The sequence below is a fragment of the Anabrus simplex genome, chromosome 2 (assembly GCF_040414725.1).
Source record: "Anabrus simplex isolate iqAnaSimp1 chromosome 2, ASM4041472v1, whole genome shotgun sequence".
NCBI lineage: Eukaryota > Metazoa > Arthropoda > Insecta > Orthoptera > Tettigoniidae > Anabrus > Anabrus simplex.
In genome coordinates this window covers 700,413,022-700,430,238 of record NC_090266.1, presented here as the reverse complement: position 1 = coordinate 700,430,238, position 17,217 = coordinate 700,413,022, and the positions used below count along the sequence as shown (strand labels likewise).

Here is a 17,217-nt window from a genome sequence, read left to right as displayed (position 1 = left end):
AATAATAATAATAATAATAATAATAATAATAATAATAATAACAATGTTTCTAACTTTTCATCTCGCTATCTAGAGTTTTATCGTCCTTAAAGAAGTAGTAGCTTATAACTACCTCGTCTTCCTCCACATAGACTTAAACTTTCTCCTCCCTCTTCCTTATGGAACTACTATGTCCATAAGGAGAAGGGAAGGAGGATGAGTTGAAAGTCTATAAGAAGGAATAGGTTATCATACACTACTAGGTTAATTAGAATGAGGAAGAGGAAGATAAAGAGGAAGTCTAAGTCTATCCTCCTTATTGAACTAATAGGTAATATCAACCTCTTCACCCTCCTAATAGACTTTAGACTTCCTCCTCCTTATCCTCCTCCCCTCCTCAGTAGACTGGTATGTCACAAGCGGGGATCTGTTACCTCCGCCGCCTCCTCCTAATAAGCCTAGTAGCGTTTGAGAACCTATTCCTTCTTATAGGCTACCTCCCCAATCTCCTTCTCTTCCCCTTATAGACTTTGTAGTTCTATAATGAGCAAGGAGGGGGAAGTCTGAGTCTATGTGGAGGATGAGGAAGTAATTATAAGCTACTAGTTCTATATTGAGGATAGAACTTTCTGTTAGGAGGCGGATATTTAGATAGATAAGATAAGAATGTACAAGAAAATAGTATAAAGAGCAGTAAGTACAAAGGTTACCTGTAACATGGTATACCTTGCATAAGAAAGATAGATTTCAAAGGATTTGCGTTAACACTCATATTCACATGACAATCAGTTCTACTTATAACAGAACAGACCGTCAGTTGTTGTTATTGTCGGTTGCAGCTCTAACGGTTGCAACTTTTGTCGAACCCCTAGATCCTCTAAAGCCACAACGCTGACCATTTCACCGTAGAAAATAATAATAACTAGGGTGAGTCGCTCTGACGGTTATAGCTCTCGACACGGCTTGGATTCCAACCAGGGACCCTCTAAACCGAAGACCACAACGCTGTTCACTCCTCCAGTTAAAGAATTTGTAGTTCTATAAGAAAAGGAAATGTGTTATTACTTATATTCACAGAACAATCAGTTCTACTTATAACAGATGGACAGTTGTTGTTATTGTCGGTTGCAGTGTAAACCTATGCATCATATCTACCTAGGTGTGCACGTTAATATTAAAACATCTATTGTGGTTATGCGTGATCTTTGTAGTGTGATTTTTCAAGACGAGACAATTATCAACGACATAAAGCTGTAAATCTTAACTTCGGAATATTGCATGCAAACAATGTACTGCTACATTCAACAAGCGTGATAATCTCACACGACATGTGAATTCTATACACATTTGTTTAAGTAATCTACCAGGAGAACGCTTAGAAACTTTGACTAAATGTCGACAGGGTAATATAAAGAAGCGTGATCCGAACGATACGACATCGTCTCAGCCTACAGCAAGTTCTGTTACTTACCTCACACCACCAGATGAAGAGAAGCAAGAAGAGGAGATGCATAAGGTGGAAGAGGAAGAAGAACTCAAAGTTTCTTTACCATCGGAACTTATTCACTCTACTTTATTTTCTAACCCGACTACACGTTCTCTCGCTATGCAAACATCACAAGAAGAGAAGCATAAAGAAAATTAAGAAGATTTCAGCGCATCTTCATTATCAAACCGTGTTAAGTTTTTAACTACATGTGACATTGCAGAAGCACATACCCTGTACTACATCAGAACATGTTCTTCCATTTCCTACGCATCAACTGTCTACACGTATTCTCAATGTCAACAGCAATATTCTGTTACCCTATGCAGATGTAAGAATGACCTCAACTTAGTCGTTGATCGTTTATAACTCTTAAGAGCTTATCAAGATGCTGGTTACACAGAGTATGAATGAGAGATTCGAGAAATAGAGGAAGAATTACGTCGTAGGAGTTTTATTGCTTAATAGCCCTTCAAAGTAAAGACGCATATGAGTTACAACGACGAGCTAATTGCACCTACCGTTGTAGACGGGACATCACATGTAGAAAGGATAAACTGTGTCATCCGTTCTTATTTTGCCATTTGTTTTTACAGTAATTCACAAACTTGCTGTCATAGTGTACTTCAACACGTCTTTCTTTGCAAGCTGATGTATTCACCCTCTCGCACATGCACACAAGCTATTCCCTTGTTATGTCTCCAGTGAGATCTGATAAACCTAGTTGCGAATGGCAGTCTTCTTCTCCTCCTTTCCCTTTTAGTCTTAGTTCTATAATGAAGGTGAAGTATCAAACTGGTAAGGTTCTTTCATTCACCGAAAGTAAACAAGTAGATGTTCTTTTCTGTTCAGAGCACAAGAGAATGTATGCTGACTATTCAAATCTTTACTGTTCATTACAAAATACATGTAGATTTGAAATGTATTAGCATGGTAAGATAACAACCGACAATGTATGTTCTAATCATAAAATATAGGTTGTATCCATTTAAAATTGGTAGGCGTGACGCCACCTTGTTCGCTTCCGCTACTTGGTATAGGATGCATGCTGTCTGTTCCCCCTCCACGCACACCTCTCTTCTCCTATGAACAAGTTAACATAAGATCAGGGAATGCATGGGATTAAATCACTTACAAAAAGCGTGTGCCAGTCATCTTGTGTGCATGCACTAACAAGCGGAAAAACAATGAACTATCTGCTAGTGCGGAACTAGCTGCTAAGCAGCGTAAACCCTGCTTTTTTCTTAGCCGCATGGGTGCGCACTTATATGTATCCCCTTCCCTCCACACAGTAACTCACCAAGTCGCCGCGAGAGAGAGGAGAGGTGTTAGTGCACAGCCAAGGTCTGTCTAGGGAGGTCAAGTCACGAATGCTTCTTATGGAGCCGCCATATTGGGTCTTTAAGCGAGCGTAACCAAAGGCAAGTGCATTTGAATTTAGAGGATTTCGGTGCCGTACATTGAAATAAAAACAGAACAACAACTATTTTTCGTAAATAATTTAACTGGGCATGTACTGTTCATGTATATATAACTGTATAACACTTAAATGATATTAATACATTCACAGCTATTTGAATAGGAAGATAATTAGCAGAGCCTGAATTTTTTTTTAGAAACAAGAATCAACAGGAAAGCTCATGTCCTACTCTTTTACTTCCTTACAACTTGGTCTTACTGTGTTTCCTATTAATATTATTTGTCAAATACGTAATCTTATTGACAGAAACATTGAAATCTGTACAGTACCTGTGTCATTATTATTTTTATTAACGGTACATGAAATACTGAACTTGAAGTACTATACTTAAAGTACTAAGAGACAGTTGTAATAAATTACCTTCAGCGTTTTCTTTATAAAGAAAGTAATTACCGATACTGCGTTTCTAAGGGGTTACCCCAGTATATTGACGAACACCGAATGCCTTTTGAGTTGAGTGCATTAAATGATGTATGGTAACTGTTGTTATCCATTCATGTGGTATTTCTTTGGGTTCTAAGGCAAAAATAATCTGCACATGTGCAACAAGAGTGACGTTCTTAGCTACTCTTAACTAGTTTATTGATAACCCATGCAGCTTATATAGTACCAAGTGGTGGTGGTGATTGTTGTTTTAAGAGGAAGTACAACTGGACAACCATCGTCTATAAACACTAAACATAAGAAAACAAATGGAAGGGGTCCAACACTTCGATAAATGAAGGTATCGGCAAAAGAAAGATGAAGGCCACAAAGTGCGTGGAAATGAAAAACTTCCTAGGCCTCGAATGCGCTAATGCCGTCGCGGTCGGAAAAGAACAAGTGTTGACCAGGGGAAGTCGGATGGGATAGAATAGGTGAGAGCCAAACACAAGTGAAAGCAATTTCAAGACTCAGCTAAGGGCCTCGTAGTCACAACCCAGATTGATTTCCCCCTGTGGGCGGGGGCAATAGAATAACACCCACGGTATCCCCTGCCCGTCATAAGAGGTGACTGAAAGGGGCGTCAGGAGCTCCTAACTAGGGCGTGGGTTGGCGACCACGGGGCTCTCAACTGAGTCCTAACGTTCATGCATATCATAATAATAAAATAATAATAGTGGTTAAGAAAATTACAGCCATTGGTAGACACGATTCCTTAAGAAATAGAAATTCAGTCACTATTAAGTTGAGTTAACCTAGGTTAAGCTATTTTAGGGATTACATTAGAATATTATGTTAGGCTACGGTACGTTAAATTACAGTAGTTGGTTAGTGCGAGTGTTGTGATCTTTAAGTATTTGTCCAGCCAGATAATGTACTCCATAGAGCATTTAAGGTGAATGAAATATAGCTGTAAATTATAACTACAGTACCGTAAAAGACTGCTATTAACAATTATTGTTGTAATGATGACAAGCCGGACACAAATTGTTAGTTTGAAGAGATAGGCCAGCGAAATTAACCAATTACGGTTAAAATTCCTGACCTTGTCGGGAATCGAACCCGGGGCCGCTGTGACCAAAAGGCAAGCACGCTAATCATTTAGCCATGGAGCCGGACGCATGAAAAGGAAATTTTCATAAACAACAATACTACTATTACACATTTCCTGTTACTTTCCTTGCTTGTTTTGAAAGACAGTTCCCTTTTTTTGGGAGGTTTCCTATCATATGTCAAAGACTTGGGTGGATTAGGGACGTTGAAAATTGTTGGGATGGAATTCCACTTGAGTAGTTTCCATCCATCTGCCCCCTTTCGTTCAAATAGCGATTCTTCAAAATTACGCTAGAAGAAAATGCATAATAAGACCTATAAATATAAAACATCGTTCATACAAACATATTACTGTATTATTCAGGAATAATACGAGTGTATAAGTTCACAAAACCGCGCACAAGACGGAATTATCTGTATATTACCATTTGTCATGCCTGCAGTTTTGTATCCACTGAGCTCTCCTTTGCTTAACTTTCGGGAAGCGAAACACTCTAACTCCGTCAGTTGTTTTATTTTGACAATTTTGGAGCGGCACAGTATCCCATTTTCTTTCAAAATACAAGTAATAACTCACATCATTACATCGTGAACGCCCACATAACAACGATATTTGAGACCCAATATGGCCGCCACCGCAAAGGATTGTGTTAGCGTGACCAGACCTCCCTAGACAGACCTTGTGCACAGCCACATTACCATTCGCCCATGCTCCACCCACATCCCCACCCTCACGACCATGGAAAAAAGGCACTGCAGAGAGCGATCGGGCTGCCAGTCTTCCTGCGAGGGAAGACAGCCATGCCTGGCTTAGAAGCAGGCAATATTTTTGTTCGAGGACCAAGGATGCGGTCCTCTTTGAGAAAGAGAGAGAGAGAGGGAGGGAGCAATCTCTCACTCACCTTTCCTCTGTTTTGGTAGGGGCCTGGGAGGTAGCCCCCAGGGAGGGAGGAGAGGACCCTCTCCATCCTCCCAAAACCAAAACCTCGGTCCCTAACCTAACCCAATGGGGTTAAGTTAGCGTCCGAGGTTGCAGGTTAGGTTAAGACGTCTTTGTGACTTCATAACGTTACCTACGTGGTGTTAGGCCTGTTCACATATTGACATCACAATGACGTCATTGGCCTGACGTCACTGACCGCACCAAAAATGCTCACTCAGCAAAAATTCAAATTTCCCGCCACTAAGGGTCAATGACCTCGTGGGAAAATGCTGATACGGCACCCATTGTTTTAAGAACATGCCTTGCCCGACTACTTTCTGAAAATATGCCGGATGAGTCGTCGTATTTATGCAACCCGCAGCTAACAAGAAATCATCTCCCCTGTAGTCATACGATAGGTCCTTGTGTAGGTAAATGGCTTGAAATACTAGTATTATTTGTTTACACCCGCCTCTGTGGTATAGTGGTTAACATGATTTGCTGCCACCTCCGGAGGTCCGGGTTCGGTTCCCGGCTCTGTCACGAAATTTGAAAAGTTGTACGAGGGCTGGAACCGGGTCCACTCAGCCTCGAAAGGTCAACTAAATAGACGGAGGTTCAATACCCTCCATAGCCATCCCGGAAATGGTTTACCGTGGTTTCGCACTTCTCCTCCAGGCAAATGCCGGGATGTTACCTAACTGAATTCCACGGCCGCTTCCTTCTCTCTTCCTTATCTATCCCTTCCAATCTTCCCATCCTCGCACAAGGCCCCTGTTCAGCATAGCAGGTGAGGCCGCCTGGGCGATGTACTAGTCCTTCTCCCAAATTGTACCCCTCCGACCCAAAGTCTCACGCACCAGGACACTTCCCTCGAGGCGTTAGAGTCCGAGGGACAAACCAACCCTGGAGGGTAAACAGATTAGAAAGAAAGAAAGAAAGAAAGAAAGGAAGGAAGGTAGGAAGGAAGGAAGGAAGGAAGGAAGGAAGGAAGGAAGGAAGGAAGGAAGGAAGGAAAGCTTTGCTGCCAAACCAGCAATAAGATGGCAATAACGAATGAACGTGGAGAAATATGCTATGGGTATAAAAGGATCGCTCTGTGTTGATCAGATACTGGGTTGATACTAGAATGTTACGATATAAGCATACCTAAAATACTTTTTCTGCAGCCGCGGTGCTTAAGAATGTACTGCGGTTCAAGCATCATGCTGGCAAAATATTTTTATGTATTTACAGTATTTCTATCCCATCTGAGCTGCAGTAATGAAGTCCAATAGTCATTACGACTACATATCACATTCAAATCACTCTGCTGTGTTAGATAGCCTTTGAGTGGATCAGGTACTGTCTATTCTGACATGTTAATTTCCTCATTCTTAGATACGCTCAGATTCGAAGCACTTGAACCTACAGATTTGAAACTTTGCTACATTGAGGAATAAACATTTCGCTATTAATTACCTGCTGCATTTGATTTTGAGATTCTTCGAAGTAATAATAATGAATTTTGTTTACAGTTGTAAACATGTAAGCATGCAGTTTACGCATATCTTTTTCCTGATGGCATATTTTGATATAATGAAACAAACTGGGAAGCTCAAGATACAGCATGTTTAGGAGAACTACATTTCTTTTTCAGTTTGCTTTATGTCGCACCGACACACATAGGTCTTATGGCGACAATGGGATAGGAAATGGCTAAGAGCGGGAAGTAACTGACCGTGGCATTAATTAAGGTACATCCTCAGCATTTGCCTTGTGTGGAAACGGGAAACCATGGAAAACTATTTCCAGGGCTGCCAGGAGTGGGGTTTGAACCCACTATCTGCCAAATGCAAGCTGATAGTTACGTGACCCATACCGCGCAGCCACTTGCTCGGTACTAGATGTAATTAAGTCAACTTTTTACCTTGATATTATTTTAACTGAGCACACCTAAAAGCTAAATTAATTCAAAAGCTGAGAAAATAATTTTAATTTTTCCTTGATGTAAGTCTTACCTGAAAAAAACTTAAAAATCCCCCTGTTGCATAAGTTATTACTCGTCCCCCTGTCCTCTAGACTTATTTTAGCTGTTTTGCTTATCTTTTTTTGCATTAGCTTCTTCCGTAAACACTTTTTATTTTCCTATTAAATATATCCAGCACCGACTGAATTGCGCCCTGGTCGGATCCATAGGTGCTCAAGTGATTTTTCATACTAAATGTTATGAGAGTATCATGGTATCCCAATTTTAGAGTTTTATACCCCACAAGAACACCATAGGCACATGGTTCCAAATAGCACTAATCAGAGTTCCATTAACATTTTAAGTTTTCCCATGCAAGCACGTTTCCAGCAAATCAGGGTGGGTAAGATGACTGACTTTTAAGAACCATTGCTCCTTCAGGAAGTTCATGATGTTTATAGGTTTCCTTATATCTACTGTACTTGTACCATGAGCCACACAAATGATGCTGGAATCTTCGTCCATGAAATCGTTTTTGGTACGAGCGTCGTGCTTCTCATTTTCACGTACTGATCACCTGAATAACTTACGAGAACTATGGCGCGATGACTGGAATGTGTAGACAGGTTATATAGGCCTAATTGTATGTAAAGAAATATATGAGTATATACCGGTACTCGTGTAACAAATACTTTAAAAGTAATTTCCTTGAAGTAAATCATGTCTTTGCACGCCAATCACAGACAACTATAGGGGAGAAATACACTGAGTGGCCAAAAGTTACGGGAGGGGTGTTCCATTAGAACAAGTATTTGTAATTCTTGCCTTATCTTTTCCGTACTTTACAGGGTTTTTTCACCATATACGCTATTTGCCCGTTTATTCTCATTTTGCATTTATCCGTTAAAAACCCCCACTTAGCCTCTTTCGTACAGATATGTTATTTCACAGTATATTGATTCTATCATCAAGCAGTGAAAGCCAACAGTTAGTTGAATCATGCCCTTCTTAAGCCCAGATAGTGGTAACCATTCCCGATGAGAAGAACTTTTACTGAACGCCCCAAAAAGTAGTAATTTATGAAACGTGCTATCCCGTCTGGTGTATACCATTTATGTGCCATCTTTCATACAATAATTTGAAAAGAATCACGTTTTAAAACAAATCAATATTGATGTGTGATGAAACTGTCCACCTCTCTGGAATAGTGGTTAGCGAGATTAGCTGCCACCCGCGGAGGCCCGGGTTCGATTCCCAGCTCTGCCACGAAATTTTAAAAGTGGTAAGAGGGCTGGAAAGGGGTCCACTCAGCCCCGGGAGTTTAACTGAGTAGAGGTGGGTTCGATTCCCACCTCAGCCATCCTGGAAGTGGTTTTGCGTGGTTTCCCACTTCTCCTCCAGGCAAATGCCGATATGGTACCTAACTTAATGCCACGGCCGATTCTTTCCCTCCTCCTTGTTTATCCCTTCCAATCTTCCCATCCGCCACCAAGGCCCCTGTTCAGCATAGCAGGTGAGGCTGCCTGGACGAGGTACTGGTCATCCTCCCCAGTTGTAACCCCCGACCCAGAGTCTGAAGCTCCAGGACACTGCCCTTGAGAAGGTAGAGGTGGGATCCCCCGCTGAGTCCGAGGGAAAAGCTGACGCTGGAGGGTAAACAGATAAAGAAGAAGAAGAAGAAGAAGAAGAAGAAGTAAATTATAATATTGTTTTGTAGTACTACACTGAGTGGCTAAAAGTCATGGGAAGTCACTGAATGCGATGTTAATAACGAGTTGCTCCTCCGCGAGCCCTCAAAATGGCAACAATACGGCGAGGCATTGACACTACAAGGTGTTGAAATCGTTCTGGAGGGATCTGGACCAACGCTTCTTGCACTGCTACCCACAGTTGGTGCGGGGTTCATGGAGCGTACACCATCATCGACTGCATCCCGTAAATGCTCGACTGGATTAAGATCGGGGGATCTGGGGGGCCAATCTCTGGTCGTAACTTCACTGGAGTGGTCCTCCAACCACCTGCCTGCCACCACAGAGTGGTGGTAACATTCTCTCTGCGATATTGAAGATCCACCCTCGACACTGTTGACCTCGGAAATCCGAATTTGCGTGTAACCTCCGCAATGCTATGACCCATGCGCCGTGCGCCGATGATCATCCCACGTTCAAAGTCGTTTAGCTCGCGGCGCGTTGCCATCTTCACGACTCTGGTGTCTGTGACAGACTGCTCAGCCACACCGCTGCTAGCCACAACGCTCAGTGGTTATACAATGCACATTTTCTAATGGAACACCCCTTCCCGTAACTTTTGGCCACTCAGTGTATTTCTACCCTATAGTTGTCTGTGATTGGCGTGCGAAGACATGATTTACTTCAAGGAAATTACTTTTGAAGTATTTGTTACACGAGTACCGGTATATACTCATATATTTCTTTACATACAATTAGGCCTATATAACTAATCTTGTGTACTTGTAATTCTTGCCTTATCTTTTCCGTACTTAACAGGTGATTTTTTAACCATATACGCAATTTGCCCGTTTATTCTCATTTTGCACCGAGCTCGATAGCTGCAGTCGCTTAAGTGCGGCCAGTATCCAGTATTTGGGAGATAGTAGGTTCGAACCCCACTGTCGGCAGCCCTGAAAACGGTTTTCCGTGGTTTCCCATTTTCACACCAGGCAAATGCTGGGGCTGTACTTTAATCAAGGCCACGGCCGCTTCCTTCCCTCTCCTAGCCCTTCCTTGTCCCATCGTCGCCATAAGACCTATCTGTGTCGGTGCGACGTAAAGCAACTAGCAATATTCTCATTTTGCATTTATCAGTTAAAAACTCCCACTTAGCCTCTTTCGTACAGATATGGTATTGCACAGTATATTGATTCTATCATCAAGCAGTGAAAGCCAAAGGTAGGCATTGATAGCATGTGGAGATAGAAATCTCCCCCAATGCTCTGTCACTGCACATGATTCATCGGAGTCTTGCCGAAGCGTGCACTATCCACTAGCGTCTTGGAGACGTGTGTAATTCCAACCGATGAGCCCGCTGCCACACTGGGGCGAAGCGCTGCTAATTTCACCATTGAAAAAAGTCTAAAGAACTTGAATATTTCCAATTCTTGACGATGTACTATTCGCAATCGGTGAAATTATATTCTGGTTCCCTTCTTAAAACTTAATGATTGGCGGTCTGATAATTGATACAACACTAGTGTGTTCTCAGAAGCCAGAGTCAGAGTTTTTGTTCACGTAAAATCTCTCATTTACAGTCCTGTGAAAACCTCGATCCAGATGAAGAGAGCTTGGATTTGGCGAAAGAAGAGCCGACTTCTTCTCTGCTGCATCTCGATATGGTGTTACTTCATCTTGAGCAAGGGGTGGAGTTTGCACTGAACAGAGCAAAAGCATGGAGCAAGTATGCCAAGGATATAATGATGTATGTGGAGAAGCGTATACACTTGGAAATGGAGTACATGAGAAGTTTAAACAAACTGGCCCTGACTATCCGGCCATTAATAAATGAGGAGGTAAGTGGCTTAAGTCATCCACAGCCCATTACTGTTCATATCACAAATATCTTAGTAGGAGATAAGATGTACGTTTTGTAATGAAGTCTCCCAAAACCATAAAAATGTAGTTATTGGGATGTCAAACAATTATTATTATTATTATTATTATTATTACTATTATTATTATTATTTTGTATTCAAACTGAACAAATTTACACACAAGCACAAAGGTCAAGTATTTATAACAATTCGATCACAGCTTGCAAATATCATTCTTCTGTTCTGCATTAATTGATAGTGATAGCTGTATAGAGGATAGATTAGTTTGAATCGAGAACTCTTAGTATTAGCATTAACCTACCATTCCCTCTGGTCCCTTGACTACTGCAGTTCTATTGTTACAGTTCAGTAAATCTTACTGTTAGGAGTACGTTCCTCTGCTTTCAGTGTGACGAAAGGGATCATTTAGGTCTTCGAACATCATGTACGGTATCCTGAAGAAATCAAAGATGTACAGCTATGCCTAGTCATCCAACTTCTACCCAGTGACCTTCAGCGCAAGCTTCTTCTACTCCTCCATATGTCAATATACTGATTATTAGCTGATAATAACTTGATTCTAGTCTTATCCAAGGTTTGTTAATCTTCACCTGAGAGCTGGATTTGGTGTTTACTCAGCCTCGTGAGGCCAACTGAGGAGTTTTCTGATATGAAAGGAAAGGAATCCGGTCATAAAAATATCGTAATACGGCTGAGGAATTCGTCATGCTGATTACGAGCACTCCAATATCTGCAGGTCTTATTGATGGGCAGCAATATTTTGTTAGTGAACTCAGAGCCTGTAATGAGCTAGATGGTCTGCGAATTCCTTTTTTACTCTTAGTACCCTCCTTCGTGGATATGCATCAAGTTAGGCCTACACGAGTTAAATCCATAGTTAAATATGGACACTTACAGCTCATAGCCACTGTCGGCAGTCCTGAAGATATTTTTCGTGATTTGCCATTTTCACACCAGGCAAATCGGGCTGTACCTTAATTAAGGCCCGGCCGCTTCCTTCCCACTCCTAGCCGTTTCCCATCCCATCGTCGCCATAAGACCTATCTGTGTCACGGAGACGTAAAGGTGAAGAATGCCTCCTTGGGAATATGATTTAATCACTTTAAGCTCTGATAAGAATGCATACTCTAAAGATTGCATCAGCATCCACTTTCGGCGTAAAGTAGAGTTCAGAGGATGCATACGGTGAAACAAGGCATCTTCAAGTACGAACTCCAATGAACCGATTTCATATTAATCATTCTTCTCTAAAAGAATAAAACTGCAATTTGATTGATGAAAGGATTTATGTCAATCTTTGCACTGAAGACTAAAAATGTTTAATTGAGACGCACGTACTAACCTGGTACTTTTGTGGATGGGAATAGTAAAACCTCGCGTACAATAGCCACTTTCAGCCCCAGGATTTTAATTTCGGATCTTCACAGACCTATCAAGAAGAGTAATTTAATCCACTCGGCTGCTATGGTGGGTCCAAATTGAATATTGGATTTTCCTGGCATCCTGGAGGTTTCTTAGTTCTACGAAATCATCATAACTAGTGACCTATGAACTAGGTTCATTTTGAAGGATGTGAATTCGATTTCCTGAGAGGAAGTTGATAAATTTAGGAACGAGACTTTAATTTCTGGAGAGACAGGAAGGAGGTTCTGAGGTTCATTTTACTGTATACCAGAAATGAGTACCAGGTTAATGTCTCGTCGCAAGAACAGAGAGCAGCCGGACCCACGGTGCAGGCGCAGCGTACTTGCCTCTTACCAGGAGGCCCCGGGTACGATTCCCGGTCAGGTGAGGGTTTTTTTTTACCCGAATCTGAGGGCTGGTTCCAGATCCACTCAGCCCACGTGATTAAAATTGAGGAGCTATATGACTTTGAGATTGCGGTCCCGGTCTACAAAGCCAAGGGTAACGGCCAAGAGGATTCATCGTACCGACCACACGACACCTCGTGATCTGCTGGCCTTCGGGGTGAGCAGCGGTCGCTTGGTAGGCCAAAGGCCTTCGGTGCTGTTGCGCCATGGGATTTGGTTTGATGAGAGCATAGAGCAACCTGTTCGCCGCTCTTAGTGCCGAGTTCGCGAAAGGAAGCCTTTACATTCCATTCATCCAAGGTCTGTACGGAGATAATTTTGCTTTGTTTCTGCTATAGGTGTATTACTTCAGAGAATCTGTAGTCATCCTAAAGAGCTCAATTTGAGAAGAGAAACCTATTCCTACGTGTTATTATTGAAAGAGTACATTTAATGACAGCGGGCCTGCGATAAATAAGTGTTCTATGTAGTTCTACTTATGAAACGTATTGAAATTACAGATATAATATTTTCCTTGTTTTGTAAAATAAGTCTTCATTTCTGAGTTTACAGTTCTTTTGTGATAACATATGTTCAAAGTTAATATTTATCTTTCCAGAGCAATTTGCCATTCCAGTCCATTTACTGCACAGCTCTTGATCAAGATATGGACAATAGCAATTCTAGCCAAGTGACATGTCGACTTCTGTTAGGGAGTAAGTTTCTTGAGGTAAGAAATATTTCTGTTCCTCATGATTCAGTTTAGAGTAGAAATGTAATATGCTGAATGGAACGACTGCTCAGCTTCAAGGAATAGTCACTTAGCCTTAGATGCAGGACTGTAAACATAATTCTGGAAGATAATTTCAAGGTGAATTTTAATCATCATAACTTATTTCATGGAGTGAAATGTTGCTATTACGATAAATCATGTGATTGAAATTACTATTGTGGAACTGGAATAGTAACTTCCTATCAAGCTGGGTCCGTCTGTTGCAATTTCTTGATGGATGCAATACTTTCTCATCTATCTTCCTATAAAGGTCAGATAAGAATGCAGCTTTCACTGAAGTTCCAGTCTCATTTATGGCTGTGGCAGTATGTAAACTGCCCAGATATGTGTGGTGCTGAATAGTGACGCTTGGAGCACTACTAGTGCATCTCAGTATTATGAAATACTCATACGATCAGTCGTTATGCTATAGTACTTTCTGGCCAAAAGCAATGTCAAATTACCTCACTTCCCATCCCATCTTGCCTTATAGGCCTCATTTCGGTGCCGCCATAGGTTTTTGCGATTTCCCTACAACAGCATAACGTTCTGCGCTGCTATTCGAGGATACAACCAGCCCTCAGGCTGGTGACCTAGTAGACAGACCAAGCAGGGTATTCTATTGATACCAATACCGTATTAAGTTAAGGAGATTTAAAACATATTTTGAGCTCATCCGTGACGAACAACTCAATTGTCAATATCACACATAAATGTCATATTTTTAAAACTCCGCTGCTATAATTCCGTCTTGTGTATTATTGTGTTATCTTGATAAAGTTTTATTGTGCATGTATTTAGTATTTAAGAATCTCCGGCTTAAGTATAGTATTTACGTAGGGCTCTGCAGTATGTACTCATATTAAATCTCTTCTGCAATGAGCAGATTTACTTTCCCTTGATTTCATTTTTTCTTTTTCCATACAAACGGGCTACCTCTTGTCCTCAGACCTGCCATACTGAAGTTCACCTCTTTTTTTCGCTAACGTCGGTGGTCTTCTTATAGTTGCCTTTGCAGTAGTACCATGCCTTAGTCAGTGCACAGCTATCATAAAGTAATATAATCTCTCTTGAGATCTGAACATGCTTCACAAGAATATACGTGCGTAATAACAGGAGGCACTGAGACAGTTTATAGTCCAAATTAAGTTCCTAATAGAGTTCAAAAATAGTAGTACTGAAACTACAAATATGCTCTGAACTACAGGAACGTAGCCAAGGGGGGTTACTGGAGGTTAGGACCGCCCCCCAAATATTGAAATTCTTCCAAAGTAAAATAAACAGAAACTGGCAATAAACAAGTGAAAGTCGACTCAATAGGGTGGCAGTTTTGAACATTCACAGAAACATAATATTGTAAAACCAACAGATCTCTTGATTGTATTTTCTAAGAAGTCTCGAAATTTGGATTCTAGATTGTAATCTGAAATACCATTCACTGTAAAACTGTTGACCTTGTTCATATTGTTCTTGTTCTGTATTTTAATGTAAGATTTTGTAGTGTACTGCAATCTGAACATCAACATAATTCACTTCCGTCAGTGACACTCATGCTGCGCGCACCACACACGCACAAGCTCCTTCACTATTTTCTATCATGATTTTGTAACTATAATCCCACCATCGGCTACACTACTGTCTGAACATCAAACAGTACTGAATGTCGCAAAAGCCTGCTACTGCAACGACAGTGGACGCAGCAAGTTGGAGCTACAGCGCACACCACGAGGAAGTCACTTGCCCTTCTCCAACACCACCTTAGAGATCCCTTACATTTCCCACTCCCCGGATCTGGCTGCATATAGGTCATGCTGAAATAGGCCTAATCCGTTTTCCGGTCAGATGACCACCTAGGATTGCTCACGAATTACGACAAAAATACAATAATTTTCTGTGTCCTTGTGGCTCAACAATATGTTGGTCAGTCTACAGGACCGTTGTGAACAGTGCGTGAGGCGTGAGGGTGCACATTTTGAACACATACTAAACCGACGTAGTTAGATACGTGTTGCTGTAATCACCTTGCGTGCTATAATAACGTATCTTGACCTTCAGAACATGTTTGTAATTTCAGTACTATTTTATTTTAATGCTTTATATTGTATTATACAAGTGAAATCACCCGTTATTCTCACGGGGAATTTATGTTAGTAATTTTGTTTCTCTTTCATGATTTCCTTCTCTTTTGGAGTTTTCTTTTACTTCATTTGCCATCAAGTGCCATATAAATTATTTATTTATTTATTGCACACTACAGGACTTACTGTCCCAATTACAGTGGCGGCTACGTTATAAGAACCAAACCAGTATACAGTTAAAATAAACAAAAATGTTTAAATTAGTAAACTAGGCCCGCTACTCAGCGACCACCGCCCGGTGTGGCCCGGAATCTTGTGCCCCCCGCGTGGTGATCACTGCGTTTCGGAGTCTGGAGGTTACCAGGTATTCGGCGTTTGCCATTAATCACGAGGCTGCTCACGATATTGAGAGAAATGTTGATATAAGAGTAATAGCTCCCTCCAGTGGTGCTAACCGCTGGCGCGAGGAAATTCACAATATATATTATAGGGAATCGTGAGGTTCCTCAGTGGCATAGAAATTACCTATTATACAAGCTCGCGAACTGTCAACGCAAGCGTTATAAAATTAACTGTAGTAGCATCCTGCGATCTATCGTTCTAAAACATCGCCCTTTTTTGGTGCTTTTACCCCGTTATGTTTGGCCCATGGCGGTTGAATTGTTCAAGAAAAACGGGGATGCAGTGAGTATGATATGAAAATGAGCATTTCGAAGACCAAAGTGATGCCATTAGGTAAGAAAGCTAAGAGGACTGAATGTCAGGTCGACAATGCAAAATTGGACCAGGTAGATCATTTCAGGTACTGAGGATGTGTTTTCTAGCTGCATGGTAGTATAGGCCTACTAGGTATAATTTAATCCAGGTGGAGCAAAGCTACATTTTGATCTCACAGTCAGAAACCTCTGTGCCAAATATCACTCTCATCATTTTAGTGTTCTTGGGATGTCGTGATGAGTGTGTGAATGGTATTTCGCATTTATATGCATAATTATATTTATACTAATACTGTCTTCTTTCTAGCCACTCAGCATTCGACGAGCTGAACACGAGAGGATCAGGCGACAACTGAAAGAACAGTGGTTTCAGGAAATTACAAGCATGCACGATTCAATACTTCGAATGCGCCACTCTCGTTCTGTCTACATGCAGCGATGGCAGGAGAGGAATCACAAATCGGACGAAGATTCCATGAACAAGGTACTGTAAGTATGTAAAAGTTTTAATTATGTTTCTACCTAGTGAACATTCGATGTTTAAAATATTGATAACAAAATCAAGAAACTAAAATAAATCAATAATACAGTTACTTCTGCAGGAATTTATACACATTAGATATCGGTTTTCGAGTTTAAGAACACCCAGATTTAAGGAACATGTTGAATTTTTTAACAGCTATTTACTTCCTGCACACTTAATGAATCGAAAACAGTACTATATGAGAAGTACCAAAAAGTTCAAAGTGTTCAATACTTTTCACAATACTTTTGACAACTAGCCTATTTAGAAGTTCACCAATACAAGAGCTGCATGCTATTAGGCTTTCTAATACGGAAGGGAGCTCCTGTTCAAGACAAAATTCTGATCCTCCAGCGGCTCTTAAGGTCGACAGAAGTTTAGTCCTCATTAGGCAAGTCGTAATTTTATTTTATTCGCAATATCAGCATTACTGTACTTATTCTTATTTTGGAAAATAGCTGATCGTCTGAAGAAGAAAT

At 41.0% G+C, this 17,217-nt stretch overlaps 1 protein-coding gene across 2 annotated transcripts in view; it reads left to right on the top strand.

Moving 5' to 3' along the window:
- Positions 1-17,217, top strand: part of LOC136863044 (rho GTPase-activating protein 45) — a 363,658-nt gene that overhangs the window by 180,890 nt on the left and 165,551 nt on the right. For both annotated transcript variants that reach the window (XM_067139366.2, XM_067139364.2), the window contains exons 7-9: positions 10,560-10,817; positions 13,269-13,379; positions 16,523-16,699. In XM_067139366.2, the coding sequence (XP_066995467.1) occupies positions 10,560-10,817; positions 13,269-13,379; positions 16,523-16,699 (546 nt within the window). The remainder of the gene's footprint in view (positions 1-10,559; positions 10,818-13,268; positions 13,380-16,522; positions 16,700-17,217) is intronic.